The sequence below is a fragment of the Danaus plexippus genome, chromosome 7, assembly GCF_018135715.1.
Source record: "Danaus plexippus chromosome 7, MEX_DaPlex, whole genome shotgun sequence".
Classification (NCBI taxonomy): domain Eukaryota; kingdom Metazoa; phylum Arthropoda; class Insecta; order Lepidoptera; family Nymphalidae; genus Danaus; species Danaus plexippus.
The window spans coordinates 5429276-5450620 of NC_083541.1; the positions used below are offsets into that span (position 1 = coordinate 5429276).

At 36.7% G+C, this 21345-nt stretch overlaps 2 protein-coding genes across 6 annotated transcripts in view; both read right to left on the reverse strand.

Moving 5' to 3' along the window:
- Positions 1-923: 923 nt before the first annotated feature.
- On the reverse strand, positions 924-8751 carry LOC116770797 (transmembrane protease serine 9-like). Its single transcript, XM_032662416.2, has 12 exons — positions 8553-8751; positions 7087-7218; positions 6761-6914; positions 6238-6336; positions 5717-5853; positions 5088-5144; positions 4832-4947; positions 2116-2323; positions 1690-1963; positions 1516-1611; positions 1230-1432; positions 924-1100 (listed from the first exon to the last, which is right to left on the reverse strand). The coding sequence occupies exons 1-12, from the start codon at positions 8667-8669 to the stop codon at positions 996-998; spliced, it is 1698 nt and encodes a 565-aa protein (XP_032518307.2). The 5' UTR covers positions 8670-8751; the 3' UTR covers positions 924-995.
- A 142-nt stretch (positions 8752-8893) lies between these two features.
- Positions 8894-21345, reverse strand: part of LOC116770794 (spectrin beta chain) — a 40239-nt gene continuing 27787 nt past the window's right edge. For 3 of the 5 annotated variants that reach the window (XM_061520888.1, XM_061520889.1, XM_061520887.1), the window contains 16 exons: positions 20180-21342; positions 19824-20085; positions 19399-19603; positions 18954-19148; positions 18299-18478; positions 17932-18176; positions 17328-17551; positions 16719-16915; positions 15496-16245; positions 14847-14979; positions 12886-12987; positions 12114-12257; positions 11609-11702; positions 11046-11225; positions 10405-10575; positions 8894-10111 (listed from right to left, as the gene is read on the reverse strand). In XM_061520888.1, coding sequence (XP_061376872.1) covers positions 10108-10111; positions 10405-10575; positions 11046-11225; positions 11609-11702; positions 12114-12257; positions 12886-12987; positions 14847-14979; positions 15496-16245; positions 16719-16915; positions 17328-17551; positions 17932-18176; positions 18299-18478; positions 18954-19148; positions 19399-19603; positions 19824-20085; positions 20180-21342 — 4249 coding nt within the window. In that variant the 3' untranslated portion in view covers positions 8894-10107. Of the gene's footprint in view, positions 10112-10404; positions 10576-11045; positions 11226-11608; positions 11703-12113; positions 12258-12885; positions 12988-14074; positions 14138-14846; positions 14980-15495; positions 16246-16718; positions 16916-17327; positions 17552-17931; positions 18177-18298; positions 18479-18953; positions 19149-19398; positions 19604-19823; positions 20086-20179; positions 21343-21345 lie in introns of all 5 variants that reach the window. The other 2 variants (XM_061520890.1, XM_061520891.1) reach the window with 2 other exon arrangements.

Here is a 21345-nt window from a genome sequence, read left to right on the forward strand (position 1 = left end):
CTCTTTTTAATAAATAATAAACGTAATTTCAAAGTTTCTTTAGAGAATAAAAAGTCTTAATATTTAACACAGGAAAATATTCCTTATAACTAATAAATTACGCACATACATATTTTAAACAAAACAATAATAATATTGAGGTAACCGTAAATTTTGTTTGGTTATCACTTAGAATGTCTGTCTCTAAGTTTTAAGATATAGTTACCACTTATTTGAATTGAACACTTGCCTGTCCTAAGACCTCAACAGTCACAATTTTTGCGTTGTAAATTAATTACTTGAGATACGTTATCATGGTTTTAATCGTGATAAATGAATTTGAACGCAAATGTTGAAAAAAATTTCAAACATCATTATTTTTTAGATCTGCATTAAAAATGTTATGACATTATATGTAGGTTCATTAAAACAATTTCTTTTGTTATTCAGAAGACTTTGATAAAAAATATAAACGGTCAACTTATTATCTAGAACCGACGGTAATTATTGATGACATCTAAAAATATTTGCAAAATAATCACGAACATTGCCTTGTTTGCTTATCTACATTCCTGGTGTACAAATGAGAATTTTTAATAAATATACGAAAATAAAATTTCCAAAGTGATTTGCTTATATTTTTATCGGCACAAGTCATTGATTATTAATTCCAATAAGATTAAAATAATTTTGTATAATCGTGATAAGCATATATGAAACTCATTAGTTTGATTATAATGTAGTAAGGTATATTTTTATTATTTTATTTTTTAAAGTATTGAAACAGGCTTAAGTAAATAAAATTTGTTTTGTATCTAAAATCAATTATCTAAAATGAATGACCACCATATAAACATGACACACGAGTCTCTTTAAACATTATGAAGAATTCTTTATAGTCTATAAGTCTATATTTAACTGGTCTCCGTGGAAATTAAAACGAATTATTGTGAAATAAATAATCTTTATAAATTTAATATCAATATTCTTAAACGTATCGAAGTGACACTTTAATATTACAAATGCTGAGTGATGAAATTATAGTGACTGGTAACCCTGACGAAGCCTGAGGGATGACCTCTCTCGCAGGCGTTGCTCGCAGCAAAAGAACTAATGCCAACCTGCGAACAAAGACAAAAACTTAAACTAGTATAGATATTAATTAAATAATTTAATTTGTTTGAACAGCAAACCGAATTGAAATTATTTGTTTTATCTAGTAACAGAACTTGAAACATGTAAATCTTTACCAAAATTTGTTGTCCGTATCTATTTCTTAGAACCAAAGGTCCTCCGGAGTCTCCTCCGCAGATGCCGACGCCTCCTATACCATCGGTACACAAAACGTTAGGACGAACGTAACTCGATCCGTACGACCGTTGACACTGACTGTTACCTATCACGACTACGTTAACTTCATTAACCATCGAGTTCACGGATATCCCACTCTGCCCTGACAAATTTAAATATAATTATTGTGCTATAGGTATAATTTAAAAAAAAATTGACAAAATCTTAATTATTTCAATATCTTACAGTCACTCGTCTTTCCGTAACCAGCCGCTGTAGCTGAGAAGCCTTGGAAGGTGTCATACAAATCGTTTTCAGGCAGAGCAATCGGCTGGATTGATTCTGGAACAACACGATACAAATTCAGTTATAATTAATTAATGTTTTCAAATACCGCACATTATCAAGTAGAAGACTTACCGGAAAACCTAACGTTGCTTGGCAAATAAATTATGGCTATGTCATTCTGTAAAAACGATCGATTCCATTGTGGATGTACCACTACGTTGTTGGTTGCTATTCTAGTTCCTCCAGAGAAGAGCAACTGTGAACCTAGGACTACAACGAACTGTCTCACAAACAAAGAGCCGGTGTCCCAACAGTGCGCCGCCGTCACCAGGCGGTTAGAAGATATGAGGGACGATCCACAAGCTGATGTACCGGGGTTGTTGAAGAATGTGATAAGGAGACCAGCCTACGACGAGAATCAATAAAACTGTAGAACGGTAGCAAGCCAAAAACTTCAGATTGGAAACACAAAAGCAAGGATTCGTGTTGAGTGTTAAAAGCACTAAGATGATTACTAAGAGCAATATATTAAGTTCAATATAAAGTAAACAAACTTACAAGATATGGATGGGCGTTTGCGGCGGCCACATTTCCACCTACGATCCTCTCTGCTCCATCGTTCTGACTGGAAAGGAATTTATCTTCAGCTTCCTTTATTCTCGTTGCTGTTGGTATTCCGACTTCTAAGTGATAGTCCTTCGGCACTCGTAAATATGCCGATGTCGCTGCCACCAGCGACAAACAAAGGAATAGAACACCGTGCATTTTTTATGAAGCAATACAAATACCGAAATATAGAAGAGTAAATGATTTATATAGTTTTTATCACAGACTTATCGACATCAATCACGTTTGAAAATAAATCTGCTTTAATCTCTGATAATTATGTGATTATTATAATGTCTAGGGCTGGAACCGGTGGAGAGGCGACAAAAAAATAGCAATAAATTTCACATAATATTTTTTTAAACTGTGTAGATTTTTCGTTAAATATTTTAAATGAGTATCTATATTCTATATAGTAGCAGTGACTAATTTTATCACACGCCTTTTTAAATTGTATTAAAATTGCTTAGTTTTCTTTTAATTTTCAAGATTTTGTGGATTCCAATCAAATTGCTCTTAGGACGAAATCAAAAAGGCAACGATTCAATTTTTCAAATCTGATAACTTTTATAATACCAAAGTGTTGCTTGCGAATACTTAATCAAACGTTTTTAAAATCGGTTTAAAAATCGAACACTAATTTCAATATAGTTTGGCTAAACCATTTCATATTTTTAAATGAAATCGGCTAAAAATCGTCATTGGGACAGAGTAAAAAAATATACGGAATGGATGAGAAATATTGAATTAAAATATTTACAATGAATCTTTCTTTTATTATTGAATAGGATTTTAAAATAGTCGAATAAAAGGAGTAGTTCACGACGAAATGATAGTTTAATAAATTGCTATTAAGGGTTTTATAAATATACACTTTTATATCGAGATTATTCTATCCTCTTAAATCTATTCTCTCTCCTCTAATCTAATCTCGAATCTTTTTCTGTTTTCTTTGACTGATTTGTTATACGAACTGTCAAATGTTGTTTCAAATGTTAATATTAATTAACAATGAAGTAGGTGCAGAGTCGTTACACTGCATTTTGTTCAGATAAATGTTTGCAAATCATCTAGAAGTTTTCATTGTAGCTTCATTCGGAATATCCTACTTTTCTTTGACGAAAAAATATTTTACCGCCGTTAATAAAAATACATAACATATAAAATAATGACGAATCATCTATGTTGATCAACCGCTATAGATAATCGATTCTGAATCGATCGAAATCAGTCGATTTTTATAGTACGAGGCGATGTTTTTTCTAATTGCCACGTGGGTAGGCGCTTTTTTTAAATTATTTATTAAACTCTTTTGTCAATATTTTCTCGCGCTGTATATATAGGGCTGTGTGTTACCTAGTAACCTTTTTATCGATTTTTGTTTCTTTTTGTAGCAACATTGAGAGTTTTCTATAAAACAAAAATATGTCAAGGTATTTTGACTTGAATGTCCAACCGGCACTGTACTCATTATGCTATTGATCGTATAACAAAAAATTTGTCAGAGAAACTAGAAAAATTACTTTTAATAACTTAATTTTTATCTTTCGTGACTCAAATTGTTCGAATTACATAGTTCTGTCGAAACTTTTTCAGCCAAAACCATAAAACGTCAAGCCCTATCGAGCGATAAAGACACGTAACTTTTTTCTGAAAGTACTATTTGTTAAAAGGGTATGTATAAAGAAAGTTATCTCAGAATATCTTTATTCCGGGCGTCGGGCGTTTATAAAACTAATGGATTTTCAGCGATAGCGAACTAAGGTGCAAAAAACTAGACTTTAAAAAACTAAAACTTGGTAATTTCTAGAGATCGAACATAAAACAAGAGATAATTAGAGAGGTGTTATAAGAAGCGGATTACTAGAGCAAAGAATGATAGCTAAAGAAAAATTACCAACGGCTTGCTAGCCTACACTTATCTTTTGGTCTTGTAAAAGAAACCCAATACGTATATTTTTTAAATGTTACTTACCTCCCTTTACGTACTATTATTATAAATATAATATAAATTGTATTAATAAACTATTTATATAAAATTAGGGGTCCTTAAAAACCTCATCACTAGATGACGACTATTCCAGTTCTGTAAATAACAAGTTCAAAGGAAGTTCCGTAAAAGTTATCCATTACGACCAGGTCATTCAACGCTGAGTTTTCTGACACTCCAAATTAGGCTGCAATAACGCGTCTGTTATTTATCGCTACCAATTAAAATCAAATATATATCTTTAATTAAATTTGATAGCGGATATTTCTTTGATGTACAAAACTTAGGACTGAAATTAAAAATACTTTAAGTCTTGAAAGTAAATACTTTAAGTGCAGTGCAAATTTGAATCGTTCCAAATTTGAACGCTCGTATTTACTATGAAGTACATTAACTTCAAATATTTATTAAATGAATTTAAAAAAGGAAATAGTAAACGTTGTTATGCCTTTATTTGTTTATTTATTGTAAAAATAATCAGTCAAATTAGCGAATAGATAGAATAGAGAATAATAGAGAATAAATAGAGAATAAATAGAGCGAAAATGGTGTCTTAAATAGAAATGAAATCAAACAATATGGAGGTTTTACTGTAAATAATGTAAAAACGAAAAGACGATATGAAGTTAATTAAAATCAATTAGTTGGGTATATTAATATTTTTGTAGTTTGCGTCAATCTAGCGTGATTCCAGTGACTTCACTGATCCAACTCAGATAACGTTGGACTCGTGTGAACACGTTCGGTAAGTTGGTATTACAGCCGTGAGCTTCTATAAACGAAGTTACGCCGATCTGAAACATTAAAGTTTAAAAATACATAACACGCTTTAATTATATATAATGAAACAAGACATAATAATACTATTATTTATAAATTTGTAACAATAATTACAAAATTTTTCTTAAATGTTTTGGTTTTAATTATTTCTCACCAGTACGTTTTCTTCAGTGTCGTTTGTAAATACAGTCAACGGTCCACCATTATCGCCCTACAAACAGCCATTCAAATTATTATTATATCGCAAAAATCATATTTCTTACGTAATACGCTGTCAAAAAAAGCACGATATATATTTATTTTGTTCATACATTTTTTTTTCGCATCTGTTTGGTGTTTTTTTTTAAACTAATGTAAAAATTTCTAAATTCTCTTTTATGAATTACACGTTTAATAAAATAAATATTTATGTGTTATAACCTTGAACATTAATTGATATCAAATTTAGATATGATTTTTATCTACGTCGATCTAATTGTTTAAAAAAAAAATTGTTGGAAATTGCAATGAATGTAGCTATTTAACAATATCATTATAGATTCATCGAAACGAAATCAACGATTAAATTATTTGCAAAAAAATATAAATACAAGTAATATTACGAACTTTATCAAAAGTTCGTTTAGAATTATCTGTTAAATTAAAAAAAAAAAAACTTACTTAAAAGGAAACATAAAAGATAAGATAAAGATATATACTTTGTATTTGTTTACAAAATGTAGTATATATTTACTTTTTGCACCTATATTTAACGTTCTAAACATAAAGGTTCATGCAGTTTACCTTGCAAGTGCTAGCCTGAGTACTGAAAGTGCATATAATGTTGTCTGGCAAGTTGGTTCTGAAGAGCGACCTGCAGTAGGTGTTCGTCGTCACCGTGGACATCTTCATGCGAAGAGTTGGAGAGACGAAGGTGACACCTTCAACATAAACTAATCAATAACAACTCTAGAGTCGCTTGACATTTTTTATTCATGTATATCTTGTTTATATTGATGTTGCCAATATTGAAAATTACAAATTAATTATTATGATACCAACAAAACAGTAAATAAGCGAAAACATATTATTAAATTAGATAATCTATCTTATTGTTAGTTAAATTTTATGTGGTCGACTGGAAGGTTATTATACTTCGTGTTGTTTTCATTTTATAAGTTCATTTTAAAGTTATTACCCAACATAAAATTTTTAAAGGAATGTTTCGGCATTTAAAATCTTTTTTAAAAGTTCATCTTATTGGTCTAGTGTATTAATTATAACTGGATTCAAGGGGACTAAAGATGAATTTTGGAATATGTTACCATTGGCAGCTATACCCCAGCCAGAAGCTGTGGCCGCCTGACCGGCGAAATTTGCAGACACTGTCCTTAGATACGGAAGACGAACAATCCCTATTGAATCTATGTAACAAATAAATGTGTTCAAAATAAATTAAATATATGTCTTTATTTTAAAGCAACTGAAGGAGATATAAAACAATTTTATTAAAAAAATATAACATGAAAATTCTAGAAAATAGAATTTGATTATTTATTTTTTATAAAATATTTAATTTCAAATTAAGATGTCTGATGTTCAAAATTATTGAGTCTTAGACACCTTCCACTTAACAAAGTTAGTGAAAACGAAACAACGAAAAAATAAATTAAAATTTGATATCATATACATGATTTATTTTAATTTTCAGAGTATTATTTTATAAATAATTATGTGAACTGAGTTATAACCAAAGAAACGATCGTTTTTGAAATAGTAATAATAAGAATAATTATAAGGTAATTAAAAATTATTAAATAGCAAAACGAATCCTACTCATGAACATACCTGATGGTTGTACGGCGTTAGTTAACTTTAGTAGAGCGAGATCGTTAGCGAATGTATCTGGATCCCACTCGGGATGTACCACTATCTGATTAACAGTAATCAACCGACGACCATTCTCGTAACGATCGTACAGAGAGTGCGCTCCCAATATCACCTAGAATGAATTACAGCTATGTTAACGAGACGGTCTTTGCTTTTCACGTAGACCTTGAAAGAAATAAGCGCTAATCTAAGATGCAAAAACATTAAAATATATAGTATCTGGAGAAAAAAATTCGAATATACTTTTAGACTAAAGAAAAAATGCAATTATTTGTAAAACAGACCTCTACATTCGTAACCTCCTGGGGTCCGTGATAACAGCAATGGGCTGCCGTTAAAACCCACTGTAAGTGTACCAGCGAACCGCCGCAGAAGCCTAGTTCGCCATCCTCACGAACCCGAAGTAAAAGTGCTACCTAATGTATAATAGTATGTAATGTAACAGGTGCATACTAAAATCGAGTAGATTTTAGTATGCACCTGTTCTCAGTGATGCTTTTCATATGACAAAATGCAAGTCTTAACTGTAGTTTAAATGATTTCAATTATTTAATTATGTGTCTATTGCAAACAAATCCAGACACATTAAATGTTTCCTAACAATAAGCAGATTGCTTTGTAGTGTCTTAATCTTTCCTCCTCATTTAAAAAAATATATATCAAAAAATTTTGATAATATAATAATGGGATATTAAAGAATTTATTAGTTAACAATATTCTCATTCGAATTTTATATTTAAAAATTTAGATATATTTAAAGTAGCTAGTGTACTGTATTAACTAACTTCAAAAAAAATCATATAAACACTTGATTAGAATACTTTGCTGAAATAAAAATATGTTTTATGCCGCTTGAAATTTTCAAGCGACATAAAAAATATTTTCATTATCCAAAGAAAACTATTTTTATAAATTACTAATAAATATATAATATGAAAAAAAATATATATTTAATCTGTGCTATGTCTGGATACTTATCAAAATTTTTAAGCTTGTTTTGGCGCCAAGAATAACAAACAATGAACAATACAATAATTAGAATTTATATAGTAGAATTTAATTAAGCTATAAGTTGATAAAATCTTCATTTAAAATTTTGTTATTGTGGAAAATCATTATCATTGAATAATTATTTGTATAAAACGTTTCAGTATTTTGTCAATTAGTGAAATCAGCAGATTTACGGTCGTGACGAGGCAACTAATTACCATTATTGTAATAATATTGAAACAAGTAAGTACATATATAAATTTACATTTAAAAATTAAAAAAAGTACAGCTATTAACATCCCGTTATTTATAGGTCAGTTCAAGTGTTGCATAAAGTTTAATTAAAAAAGTCAACCAATAGAATTGTATCAACATAAATAAGCGTCACATTAAGCAGTTTTTTAATGTAAATATATATGATTCAACATTAAAATAGGAATTACAAAGCTTCTAACAACAATGTTCAATAAAAAGAAGTGTCTATAGTCTATACGATAGTTATTGTCTCGGCATAAACTTATTTTGTTGCCATTTCGGAATACATACTTAGGTCTTAAATGAAACTATTCATCAGACTACTATGTAACTATACCTTAAAGATTTATATAGATAATGACGTCGGGGAGTTTTAAAAACAAAAATTTATCAGCAATTAGTAACTCTCTTAGAGGTAATATTAAACCCTACGATAATAAGATTTAATAATGTAAGAAAAAATAAAATAAGAAATAGTAATAATCTTAATTATTGTACTACTTACTTGAAATGGCCTCGAGTTTCTCTCGGAAGCAATTCCTCCCCCTATTCTGTTTATATTGTTAGAAGCACTTATAACGCCACTCACAAGTAACAAAACCACTGTTAGTCTATTCAACATTTTCTTATATATGTTGCTGTATATTTGTTTTTCTATATGTTATTGAGAATGTTGAATACTTCCGCTAAACACAGGCCGGCACTTGAAGTAAGATGAGAAAATATTTATCTTAAATTGTGTCAGAATTATCTGATAGTATATCCAGAATTTTTGATATCTCAGCGTATCACGAGCACGATCTATGATTGGGGATTCGTGTCACAGTTGGAATAAAAGATAAAAAATTACTTGAAAACATCATTTATTATATTTTCATCAAAATAAAAGTAAAATTTTGAAATAAAATATTTAAACATTATAGAGGCTTCGTGTGACGAGACAACTCGCAAGCGCACCCAGCCAGCTATACAATGAAATACTATGTAATAACACAAATAAAATGTGATCAATAAAATCTAATGGTGTCGTCGGATATAGTCGTACGTATTAAAATAACAATTTGTGAAACGTTGGCAGTAAAATAATCATTAAAATAAAAAATAAAAACATTACATATACCAATAGACGTTACATCCCTTAAAAGCACGATATGAGGCGTAAAGCATACTTACATCTTGAATTAATTTTATCATAAGGATATTATGTACTCGGAGATCGCTGTCGGCTCTCAGCGTAACGAACGCAGAATGACATTCAGTGTGAACCATTAATGATAAGCGGTCATGGCCGACAGCGACGTCGGAGTCGGTTAAGAGCATTTCAATAAGTTACACCTAACGAACTCGGTGCCGAGCTCCACACAGACACTGCCACAGCTGGAGTCGACGGTTCACGATGCATCAATCACTGGTCGAGTTATCTACGTTATGTAAATGCGGTTACATCGATATAATTTTCAATTTCCGTTCATTAACTTGGTCGTCGATACTCTATAGAACGTTTAAAGAATAGGTTTTTTTTTAATGTCTGATAATAAAACATCATACATGTCTAGATCAACTGAATGTACACTATGATTTATAAGTTATATATATATATATATATATATAATATATGTCATCTGAGTTAAACACTAGAAGTCGTCTATTCATAAATAGCGTCGCAATTTATTAATTTTATTTTCATCTCAATAATAATATGTCTTCAATAATCGTTTTAAAGATACAACGAACACGATGGGATGAGTTGGGTCGGCGCGGGGACCGATCAATAAATATCAGACCAAGGCAAACGATCAAACACTCAAATATCGAACAGTCTTAAATAATTTTTGTACGCAACAAAATAATAACAAAAGTGCTACAGTCGTCAGAAGGCCGCTCTACACAATTTCTTCATTAGCAAAGCTTGCTATAGCAAGCGTCGTGAGAAATATGCGGCGTCCGGGAACCGGCGCGGGCGCGGGCACGGGCACGGAGCACGGAGCCAGGCGCGTGCTCGGGGCGTAATGAGAAACGTGATGCGGGCGATACGGGCGGCTGCGGCTCTCCTTCATCTCTTAGCTACAAATACAAAAAAACTTTGTCAGCGACCTCTCTATACGGAAGGTTCTTATATTACATTCTTCCATCGCAAACATCGTTGATCAGATGGTTTCTTCAAACGCGGGCGCTTACAGTGACGTTTGTAAAACACTCTACATATGTTGAATAAGCAAATAAATCAATTGTTTTGTACTTCTGCTCTATGCTCTAACAATATCTCTAATAATTATTATAGCATAAAACTATTTTTTTGTTATTGTATCGCGCTGATGAATATAAACATATAAATGATTAATATATAATATGAGTACTTCTTCTTGAGGGTGAAGAAGGACCTCCTCTTGGGTTCGTGCGCGGTGTGTGCGGGCAGCGTGTGTGAGCGGGGCGCGGGGGCGGCGGCGCGGGCCCGGAGCGCCTCCAACCACGACGACATGTCCGCCTCGTCGTGAGCCTGCAGCAGGAACTCCGCGCCGCTGCTCAGTCTGGCGATACAAATGGTAATATTCGTTATTATCAGATAAACTATGCGGCCTTCACTTACAGTATATAACAGATAGAATAGTTCAGTTGTATATATCCGCCTGATACAAGTTCGTGTTGTTTAGAGACACATCAGCATCGCTGACGTCACGACACTTCAATTCTTGTGAACATCCTTGTACCTTGTATTTCTCGAAGGTTCTTCATATTCACGTTCTCCAAGGTCGGATTAATACCAATAACTCAAACAAAGTTATATTCTCCTTTTAAATAGGTTTGATATCTTTTTAATTATAACAATAATTATGAATAGCAATAAGTTTTCATAATAATTGTTGGCAGCCTGTAGATGTTTTCATGTTGCATCCATCGTTAATGCTGATAGCTCCGATATATATTATCTGCATATGCACAATTTCGTGCAAAATAGGAAGAACATAATTTCCGTTAGTGCACGGGGAGCGTCGTTAACCTGAGACGGAAGACGTGTTTCTTCTTGGTGTAGTTGGCGGCCACCTCCACCACGGCTCCGTTGAGGTCGAGCGGGGCCTCCCCGCGGTAGTGTTGCTCCGGCGCTGCCTTGTAAGACTTCACGTCCTTGTAGAACGCCATGCGGCCGTCCTTAGCGACCACGTACAGTTTGTCCCACGATCTGGAATACAACGTTACGTTAAAATTTTCTGATTTTATAGACTTTCGCGAGTATTCAGTTTAATTAAACCAACATTTTCCGGACATCTCGTCTGCCCGTGATCACGGTTGCTGCAAAGTAACCGTCACGTCGGGAGTGTGTAGTTTTTAAAATAATAAAATACGAAAAGTAATCCGAAAAATATTATTTTCATTTTTTGATTGACACGTTTTAAAGCCGTAATATTCGAAAAACATAATTTATAACGAAATACAAAGATCAAGACCCGGTATATATGAGGAATTGTGGAATGAGAAATTGTCTTCAAACCCGTTTTCGTGAATATATTTCATGAATTTTCTTTTGGGAAGAATTAAAACATTAACATATTATATGTCAGTCACCTGTTGGAGGCTCGCTTGGCTGCTGATTCCCACTCGTGTTTACGAACCAACGTCCCTTCGACGCCCTCGTCCTCCCCTGCGGGACTTACGCCCTCTGTGCGTACATTAAAGTTAATAATAATATGCACATTAAACATAATTCATATAAAAATAAAGTATAATAATAACTAATACCAACGATACAACAGATAACAAATAACCGCTAGTGATAGGTTTGATACTACGCATCACCGGACTCAAAGTAACACGCGGGACAAAAATAAGGACAAAACATTTATTTTGCACACGCAAAAACAAACATGCGCTCAAAAAACAACAGCACAAAGCATCCATCGCCGTATTACACAGCATACAGACGTGGTTGGATCTGGGGTCTTGGTCTAATGAGTGTGATGTGATCAGTCACCGGTGATGTAAGCTCATGGATGACTATGACCTTTTGAACCTCGGCTATGTTAGTCTCCGTAGTGTTTCGGAGTTCATCCATCCACCTCCATAAGAATACCTTCGTCGTCGCTGTGATGAGCTCCCGTCAGGAGTTTCTTGGCCGTTCTCCAACGGAAGCTTCTGAACGGCGACTTGCTTCTAGATCGCGTCTTCACCTTACCGGAAGTAGATGGCGTCACTGGAGTCGAGCTGGTTCCGGCTGCTGTTGCGAGGATATCGAGGGAGTGGAGGAATTTGGAGGATTTGTTCGGTTCATGATTGACGGATTAGCGGATTGGGAGTAGTCATGTAAGGCATGATAGAATTTTTTTTTTGTAATTTGGATGACAAATAGGAGAGGACGAGGAATAGAGAGAGAAAAAAAAAACAAAAAAAAATTCAAAGCAACATAAAAAACATCAGCATCGCAGCAAAATAACGTAAGCAACATGCAACGTGACGAAAAAACATATGTGGATAACACCGAGTGACACAGCGTTAGACATGCGGCATGCGCCCGGTCGGGTGACGGGACAGTAGTAGGACGTGTTAGTGAGGCCACGATGCGCTTAACACGAGTCCGCCACCACGACACCTAACGCGAAGGGTCCTCGATCACAGATCTCGACATCGATATTAAACCTTCCGCGCTAGGTGTTCATTATCTGTTCTCTTACAACAAGTCTTCACCGTCACACTACATATCGAACGTTACCAAATTTCTTTCCATATATTTATGGTAGTATCACGGGGAGATACATATTTATAAAATACTATAAACTTCCCGTATGTAGTGTGACTGTGAAAGCTTCTGTAATGAGTGACATCAGTCGTAGGTCTTCTATACTCACTGGAGAGTCTGGCGGGTTTCGCTGGGGTCTGTTTCTGCGGGGGTCGGGGGTCATCGACTGTCGCGGGCGGGGTCGGGGTCAGGGTGGCGGGAGTGGGGGAATCTGCATGCGGACATCTACGTGCCAGTTACGTCTACACTACGTGCTACATGCTACGTTATATCTCTAAACTGTTCATGTGTGAATCTATCACATTCATTATTTCTCCACACATATACATAGCATCAGTACATGCTTTCTAATCAATGTTAACATCAATTAAAAATTACATCTACTTAATAATAATAAAGGCCGTCTAGAATTTTCACTATCACCTTATATAATACGGTCAATTATCTAACCCAGATTATTTAATAGTGCAATTGATCTCATATACATACATAGATAAATAACATGCGTATATAAGCGAGCTAAGGTGGAAGCCATGGCGAAAGATAAGGAGCTATAAGCACAGATAATATAGAGGCATATATGAGTTACCATAGATATACCTACCTTCTAAAAGTCAGCATCGAAAGAGAAGAACACAGAGTGAATTGACAGCACATTTTGTATACATAATTATATTTATATAGAACATGTATTGTTATAGAAATAAGAAAATGACTTTGAAGTATCAAACCATCACCGTGAATATGACTCAGTATAGATTTATGAAATAATATGGAATATAGGAGACAAATACAGCAGGATCTATGTAACAGGTATTTACTATTTGCTTATTCTCATAATATTAACACAGATATGTTGCAAATGTATTTTGTTTTAAATACTCCTGTATTTATCTCTATAATTTGTGTCGGAGAGTTATACATAATAGTTTTATAATCGTTATAAGATATTAATAAAATATAATATGCCGTGATAGCAAATATTTTATGAAAAATATCTCGCTACGGTGTCGCTATTGAAATAAAGAATAATAAGATAGAGAACTGTGAAAAATGAAAAAAAAAACGCCACTTGTGAGATGACAACCAAAGTACCATAAACAAAGAATGGTGCAGAGTAAAGAAAAAATAGTGCTCAGCTAGAACCTAGAAGGCCTAAATAAATATAAAACCATAAAAAAAACTAGCCAGTGTATCTCTAGAGCGCGGTGTAACCTGACCTAACTAAAGACCCCTATATCGATATAAAGCGCATGCTTCGAAGGGTCATCTTATAATGTTTATAAAGCGCTCGTTACCTGGCTGGGAATGCGGTCGCTCTTGTGATTTCTCAGCCGCTTTAGTGGACGTTCTCCTTACGACTACGCGTGTGCATGTGTGGACAACACATTCGTAAGTAACGTCCGCGCTCGCGTCGACCGACGAATAACGTACCGTGTACATGATAGTTATTCGTCGGTCGTTCGAGTCGCACTTGGATCAACAATGAAAGCGGCAAGCTACGCCGTCAGACACAAGCCTGTACCGCTGTGAGATGTGCCGAGTCTTTCATCAAGTTCGTTGTATCAAAGTTTATGTTAATTATTAATCATATAAAAAACTGCAGGCAAGTTATAAATCCCACCAGTTCAAGTGGTGATGTATTAGTACACTATGTTTATAGTAATGACGTCAGAGTTCATACCGCGGTGCTACAAGGACGGATGACATGCGTGCTCGGTGGCAGTCCGTGGCATCTCAGTGTTACATTTTAATAGATTCGTGTTTTCATTACATTCAAACTGTTTGACTAACGTCTCGAGACCGCTCGGAACGGTTCCACTAAATATTGATGCTCCGTAGAGAATGAATCGATATGTCGACATTTAAAATGGAGTTTACAAGAAACTTCTCAGTTTTATAGTAAAATAATAATATTAATCTGAATTCAAGCATCGTTTAGGACGACCGATTTTATTTAATCTCATATATCACAGCGCTTTAAGTCGTTTATGACACAGTATGTATTTTATTGATATCGGTTCAGTCTCAGTCGCTCCCCTCCCCTTCCTATCTCTCCCCTCTACTCACCTTCGGGCTCGTGCTCCTGTTCCTGGGCCGCGTCTAGCGTGTCGCGGGCCGCAGCCTCTGCCTCTCTCTCGAGTCTCTCTCTCTCCGCAGCCTCCGCCGCCTCCTGGCGCCGCTTCATCTCCTTCACCTCGAACTGTGCGATATTATTTATTAGTTTGTGTATGGAAAGTAAGTGTATGTATATGCGAACGCTACCGCCGGGTTTAAAACGAGTTTATTTTTCATTAAAAAATATTTTAAATCTATTTGTATTGGATTTTTTTTAATAAGTGTAAATTATTTAACGTTTGGATTATATATTGTGGAAACATTGATTCAAAAATAAAAGTAAATTTTAAATTAAGCACACATACAGTATATTATTCGCACACCCGGCGGTTAAGCTATTTTCTATTAATACAAACGTATATTTTACCAGCATCTTCGCTTGATGTCGTTATATATCACACGTACATATAAAGCATTGCTACCAATAAATTGATTTATTATGAACTTAAAGCCGTACCTAGATAATGTTATCACGTCCTTACATTAAGTTAATAAAAAATCTTTATTTGCTACAAGAATGACACGAGTAAAGCACATTCGTATTAAAGCTAAGAAAGGTGCATGCATATCAGCGTTTCATGCTGTAGGTCTATACACTTACACTATCCATATAGTTATAGTACCAGTCACCTTCTGGGAACAACAGGCTGCGTGTTTGTGATAATAAAAGCAATGAAGATGTTAATGGAATGGATTTAATTTCGTTTCCGAGATCGTTGATGTCCCTCGTGCTGCTCGTCAGGCCGGGTAGCGACAGCACGGCGATATCGCTGCTATTGTCACCGTCACAGGACTTTCTTTTCCATGACAATCTCTTCCACAGACTCTTTCTACTGCCGGACTTGGACGAGGAAGTGCTGCGCCGTCTCAGTAGCGACACATTTGGATATACTCCCAGGTATGATAGTCTCTCCCATAGTATCAAATCGACGCAGGCCAATCTATCGTCACTTTTCTCATTCTCATAATTATATTCGAAGAATATTGAACTGTAAATCTCTGGTGATAGAGGTGTCTTTAGCGGCGACCGCTGTGGAGTGCTGTCCTCGGATATCGTCGACAGACTGTTCTTTACAACCGTCCACAGATACGAGTCGTTTTTGGCCGCTGGCTTGGTGGTTTGGCTGCCGTGTGCTCGTTTCGACCTACATTTCTCTGGCAGCTTATATTTATCATTCGTGTGCACTATTTCGCATATTATTTCGGAGACGGGGCGGTCGTCTGTGATTTTTAAGGCTGGAGGGCGATTTTTTATTTTATCGCAAGTGGGGGGTTGATAGATAAAAGAGGATTCGTCGTACGTTTCCCACGGTTTTTCTTTGGGCCATAGAGATCCCGCTTTCGTTTCAAGCTAATGATAGTCAAAAAAAGGAAATTATAGAGCACCCAACACCACAGGTTAGCGAAGAAAAAGAGCTACAGGATAGTACGTGCAGGCAAAAAACTACATTAGAGTAAAGCCAACGACACGAGATAATCTTTAAAATCAAAATTAGTAACAAAACTTTAAAAGGATTTATGTATTTTAAATTGTTTTATTTATATCTCAAATCAATTGAAAAAATAACATATTTTGCTTGACTTTTGTAACTTAATTCAGTGCCTGCCAATAAATAGTAGGTATTGCTTATTCGTACCGCTGGCGACACTCTAACACACTACACACAACAACCACTACTTGCAAAACTGAATCAACTATTTGTAATTTATGTATCATCATCACAAACAGGCGATTGTTACATCACTCACTCATGTACATTATTCTTATAGAATGAAAAATATATGCCTCAAAAGTAATGAGCTTCGTGTGTGTGGTGTACTTACGGTGGTGAGCCTCTGCAGCGCTGAGAAGCGATCTTCTTGGGCGGCCGCGGACTTCTCGAAGGCTTCGTGTTTCTTGATGAGGCTCTCCACCTCGTCAATGGTGTGTCCCAGTTCCTGTGACATGAGGTAGGGCTCCTGAGCGATCAGCCAGGCCTCCGCCACCGCCGCGTCGCGGGCGAACTGGTACACCTCGAGAACTGAAAATTATGGTCATATATGTTACAGTTAAACAGCTTTTACATGAAACTAAAACTAATTTTAACCATTTGCAATGTTATTTTGTTGCTAACAATTCTTTAAACTTACTATATACACCTTTTTTATGTTCATGTATGACATTGAAGTTAATGAGTAATCATTGTACGAGCATTGCCAGTAAATAATAAAGAGTAACGTACATATTCCATCTTAATAGAAGTAATTTGAAAACAGCCTTCGTAAGTCAGTCGTAAAGAAAGAAATATTAACAACCATGCGAACGCTACGATACAATGTAATACTGGGACACTAACACGTGTCTGTTTATGATATATATCTATATATATATATATATATATGTATTAAAATTATAAAATGGGTGATGGTATATATATGTTGTCTGAAACTCACTGAGTTGCAAGTTCTCCCAGCGCTCCTCCCACCTCCTCAGCAGAGCGTTTCTCTGGTTGGTGAGCTGTAACAGTTTGTCCCTGATGTCGGGCGAGGCGTAGTGTTGCCGCGCCAGTAGCTCTCGTCCCAGACTGATGCAGGCCGTGAACTTGTCCTCTCTGGTTTCGATCTCCGCCTTCAGGGACTGGTGGTTGTTCATGAGCAGTTCCACGCCGCTTACGTCACTGGAAATTAAAGTATGTATCACATTATAATATTATTATGATAAAAATTTTAAAGCATTTCTTAATTTTTTTTTGGATTTGATTGTATATATATTTTTTATATAACTAGTGCTCCCAAATTACTTAATGTCTAGTAATCTGTAATCTATTTTAACAAAGCACATTTTCATTTCTTGTGTTCTTTCTAAATCAAAATAAATAAATAAATGTGTAAGAGAAAAAAAAAATTATAAATTCCTTTTAAAAAATTATCAATAATTTTTCTGTATTCTCACTTCTCAATCGCGCCAGTAATGTGGACAAACAAATGGGACTCTTTATAAGAGAAAAAAAATTATAACTATCATATAAATACGTATATATAATGTATATAGGCTGACCGCGGCTTCTCCCCGGTGTTCATGGAGCGCACGACGTCGTCCATCCACAGCGTGAGGTCTCGCACCATGCTGATGAACCGGTACAGTTGGTCAGCGTCCTCGAGCTTCTCCCGCCGCGCGCCGCACGCCGCCTGCAGAGCCCGCCACGCCTCCACCACCTCGCCGGCACGGCGGGTTATCTCGGCCGCCTTCTCACCAGCGTACGAAGCTCCGAGACGGCTGCATTCGGATTCTATGGCTTCCACCTGGATGGTACATGGAAATCAAATAGTGTAACTGACTTTTAGAAATAAGTAATAATTCGAAAAAAATATTTTAATAATTAACATAAAAATTTTGGTGATCAAATGGTCATCAGATGTATAACCTGTTGCTGTAGCGTGCTGAGGTCTTGCATGAAGTTGTGATGTTTCCTCTGGAGCGCGCTCACACTGATTGCGTCCCGTCCCAGCTCCTCGCTGACTCCGCGCGCCTTCTCGTTCACACGCTGGAGAGTATCCTTGCAGTCGTGGAAGTACTTGTGTAGCTCACGGGACGCGGCCAACATCTGGAAATATATTTATGTGTAGCACCAATTATATACATAACTTCTGTTAAAATTATTCGCTGCATTATTCATGTGCTTACGTTTATAGAGCTGATGGTTCCTAGAGAAACCAACATCCCCAAAGACCAAAGACCATGCCGTCAAAGTCAATAAGTACTACGAGCTCACTAACGAACTCACTAGGAATAAGTCCGTCGTAAATTTGTACGCGATAGAAGTGGGAACGAGCGTTATAACGAGAGCGAGAGTTATAACCTACTAAAAAACTCAATATCACTTCGGTTTTGGAACGTAGTTCGAAGGCAGCCCTATCAGGTCCGTTTCAAATTTGGTTAAGTGCATTAGATATGGGCCCCTCAAATCTACACCTGGGTCGCAAGTCCCAGGGATTGTTAAATCTCCTCTCTCTGCAACGCGATGGACCCGGCACTCGCACGGCGAATCCATAGAATACTAAGAGGTTTCGTCTAAGCACCTGTGTCCTCGTGTCGATGAGTTCCAGTAGATCCTGCCAGGTCTCTCTCAGACTCTCCTTCCACTGGGCGATGGTGGCGTTGTCTGAATGTCCCATAAAGATCATCTGGTCGGCGATCCTCTCCGCCGTCCCGACTCTTTCTGATCCAACGCTTTGAGTTTCGCGAGCGAACTCCTTGAATCTCTCCCAAAGTAACTGGAAATATAAAACATGATATAAATTCATAAAACATATTATAAATCCTAGACTCCATGCGCATAGTGTAAAATATTTATCATTTAATCAATGTCGTTTTTATAGTTCAACGAAATTTTAAATACTGACTCGAGTGAGGAAACGATAATTTAATTGGTAACAATGGTATGCGATATTCCTGACATTGCAAGTAAAAATTTATGAATTTAAATTTGATGTATGTATGTTTTATCACAATTTATCGTCGTACCGTGACATGATCGTAGTCCTGGCCGAGCTCCTGGGAGCTGGCGACCAGTTCCCTCTCTGTGATCCACTGCTCCAGGTCGTCGACCTCCCTCGACAGCTGGAAGAGACGCAGAGCTTCGTCCAGCTTAGCGCGACGCTCGCCGGCCAGATCCTTAAGACCCGCGTATAGCTTGTCCACTTGAGATTGCTTCACAGAGATTTGCTCACTGGAAATGGATATACATTGTAGACTTGAAGTGGTAGATAGAGCTATAGGAAACTTTTAAGTAAGGAATTGAGTTGATTACGATTTTAATATAAAAAAAACAATTTCTAAGAATGAATACAAAAACTTTCAATGTAAACTATTATTTTTTAAATCTCACAATAGAAATATAACAACATATAAAAAAAAACTAAGAAAATAATGAGTGTATTACAATTCACCTTAGCGGATGTTCCTCGCTGGTGAGTTGTCGCACAGTTTCTCCCAGCTGTCTGATGGTCTGTGCGTAGTCATCCACAGCCTGTTCCAGTATCTCGTGCTTCTTCATCAGGTTCTGTGCCGATATCTCGTCTTTTCCGCGATCCTCGACCATCATGTACAGCTCCTGCTCGCTCATCCACGCCTCAGCTTCGTTCGCGTCGAACAGATATTGTTGAGCCTTCTCCCATTGGGACAGGTTGTTTTTACGTTGTTCGATGGCATCTAAACAATTTTCAAATTAAACGGTTCAATATAAGGAATACAAATTGATTAAAATTTTATAACATAAGAATACTGAACTGTTTACGGTATTTACCTTTAAGTTCTCGCCAACGAGCGGTGAGTTCTTCAATACGACTTTTGAATTCGGGTGCATCTTCGTGACCCTCGTCGATCAATTTCTGTCCATTGGAGATGACGGTCAATATCCTGGGCTCGTGGTTGTCTGTTTCGGTCTTCAGCGACTGGTTCTTCTTCTGTAGCATCTGTACGTTGAACAGTGAGTTGCCGTAGTCGGTGTTGCTAGCTACCGGTAGTTTCTCGTGAATCCACAGTTTCTCATCCTCGACGTCGCGACGGAATTGGAAGGCTTCCTTCTTCTTGGCGAGCTGCCTCTGGCGATCCAGAAGCGGCGCCTTGAGCTGTTCGAATCTCTGTTCCACGGACTTCTTCTTCTCCTTGATCTCCTCCATCTTGTCGGGGACCGTCTTCTGGAGGTACTCGGCTTGGGTCTCCAACTCCGTGACCTGCTTCGCCTTAACGGCCATCTGAGTCTCGATCATCTGTTGCTTCTGCATCAGAATGTTGACAGATGCCAGATCAGTGCCAGTGTCCGTGTTTTCGATCTGTTTCTCCAGCTCGTTCATCCAGGAGTCGATGTCGTCGCACGTCTGGTGGAGGAGCACTTCGCGGTTCGCGTCGAAGAGCCGCTCGCCCTTCTCCTTCGTAGTCGTCTGCAGATTCTCGAACTGATCTTGAAGTTCGTGCATTTTTGGTGAAATCACTTCAACGAATTCGGGCTTCTGTTTCATGAGTTCCTCGGCCGCGTTCTGCACGGCGAAGAGGCGTTCCTTGTTGGCGGCGATTTCCGCTTCGAAAGCTTGATGGCGGGTCCACTTAGAATGGATGGTCTTGGCGGAGCGGTACGTGTCGTCTTGTGCGGTGACGTTCTTCTCTTGTACCCATTCACCTAGTTCGTCACAATCCTGCAGGAACTGGTGGAGTTGCAGCTGGTCTTGCAGTTTCTCCATCTGCTGTAAGGCCTTCTCCTTGTTGGCATCGCGTCTCGAACGAATGCTCTCCGCCTTGCGTTGTATCTTGTCGGCATCGAAGTGCCTCTCTTCGACGAGCCGGTTAGCGAACTGAACCACTGAGTTTATCTTGTCGTCGTTCGCCTCCATAGTAGTAAGGAATGCTTCGTTCTCTTTTATCATGTTTTCAGCTTGTTCGAGGTTTGCTGGCGGTTCAGTCTTAGCCAGTCTG

Bases quoted from the DNA above. Each gene is read 5' to 3' on its own strand.
- LOC116770797 (XM_032662416.2), bottom strand. From the start codon at position 8,669: ATGTTGAATAGACTAACAGTGGTTTTGTTACTTGTGAGTGGCGTTATA. The intron at 6,915-7,086 runs GTCTGTTTTACA...AATTCATTCTAG, and splicing joins AGGAGGTTACGAATGTAGAG to GTGATATTGGGAGCGCACTC. The intron at 5,145-5,716 runs GTAAACTGCATG...GGCTGTTTGTAG, and splicing joins CTCAGGCTAGCACTTGCAAG to GGCGATAATGGTGGACCGTT.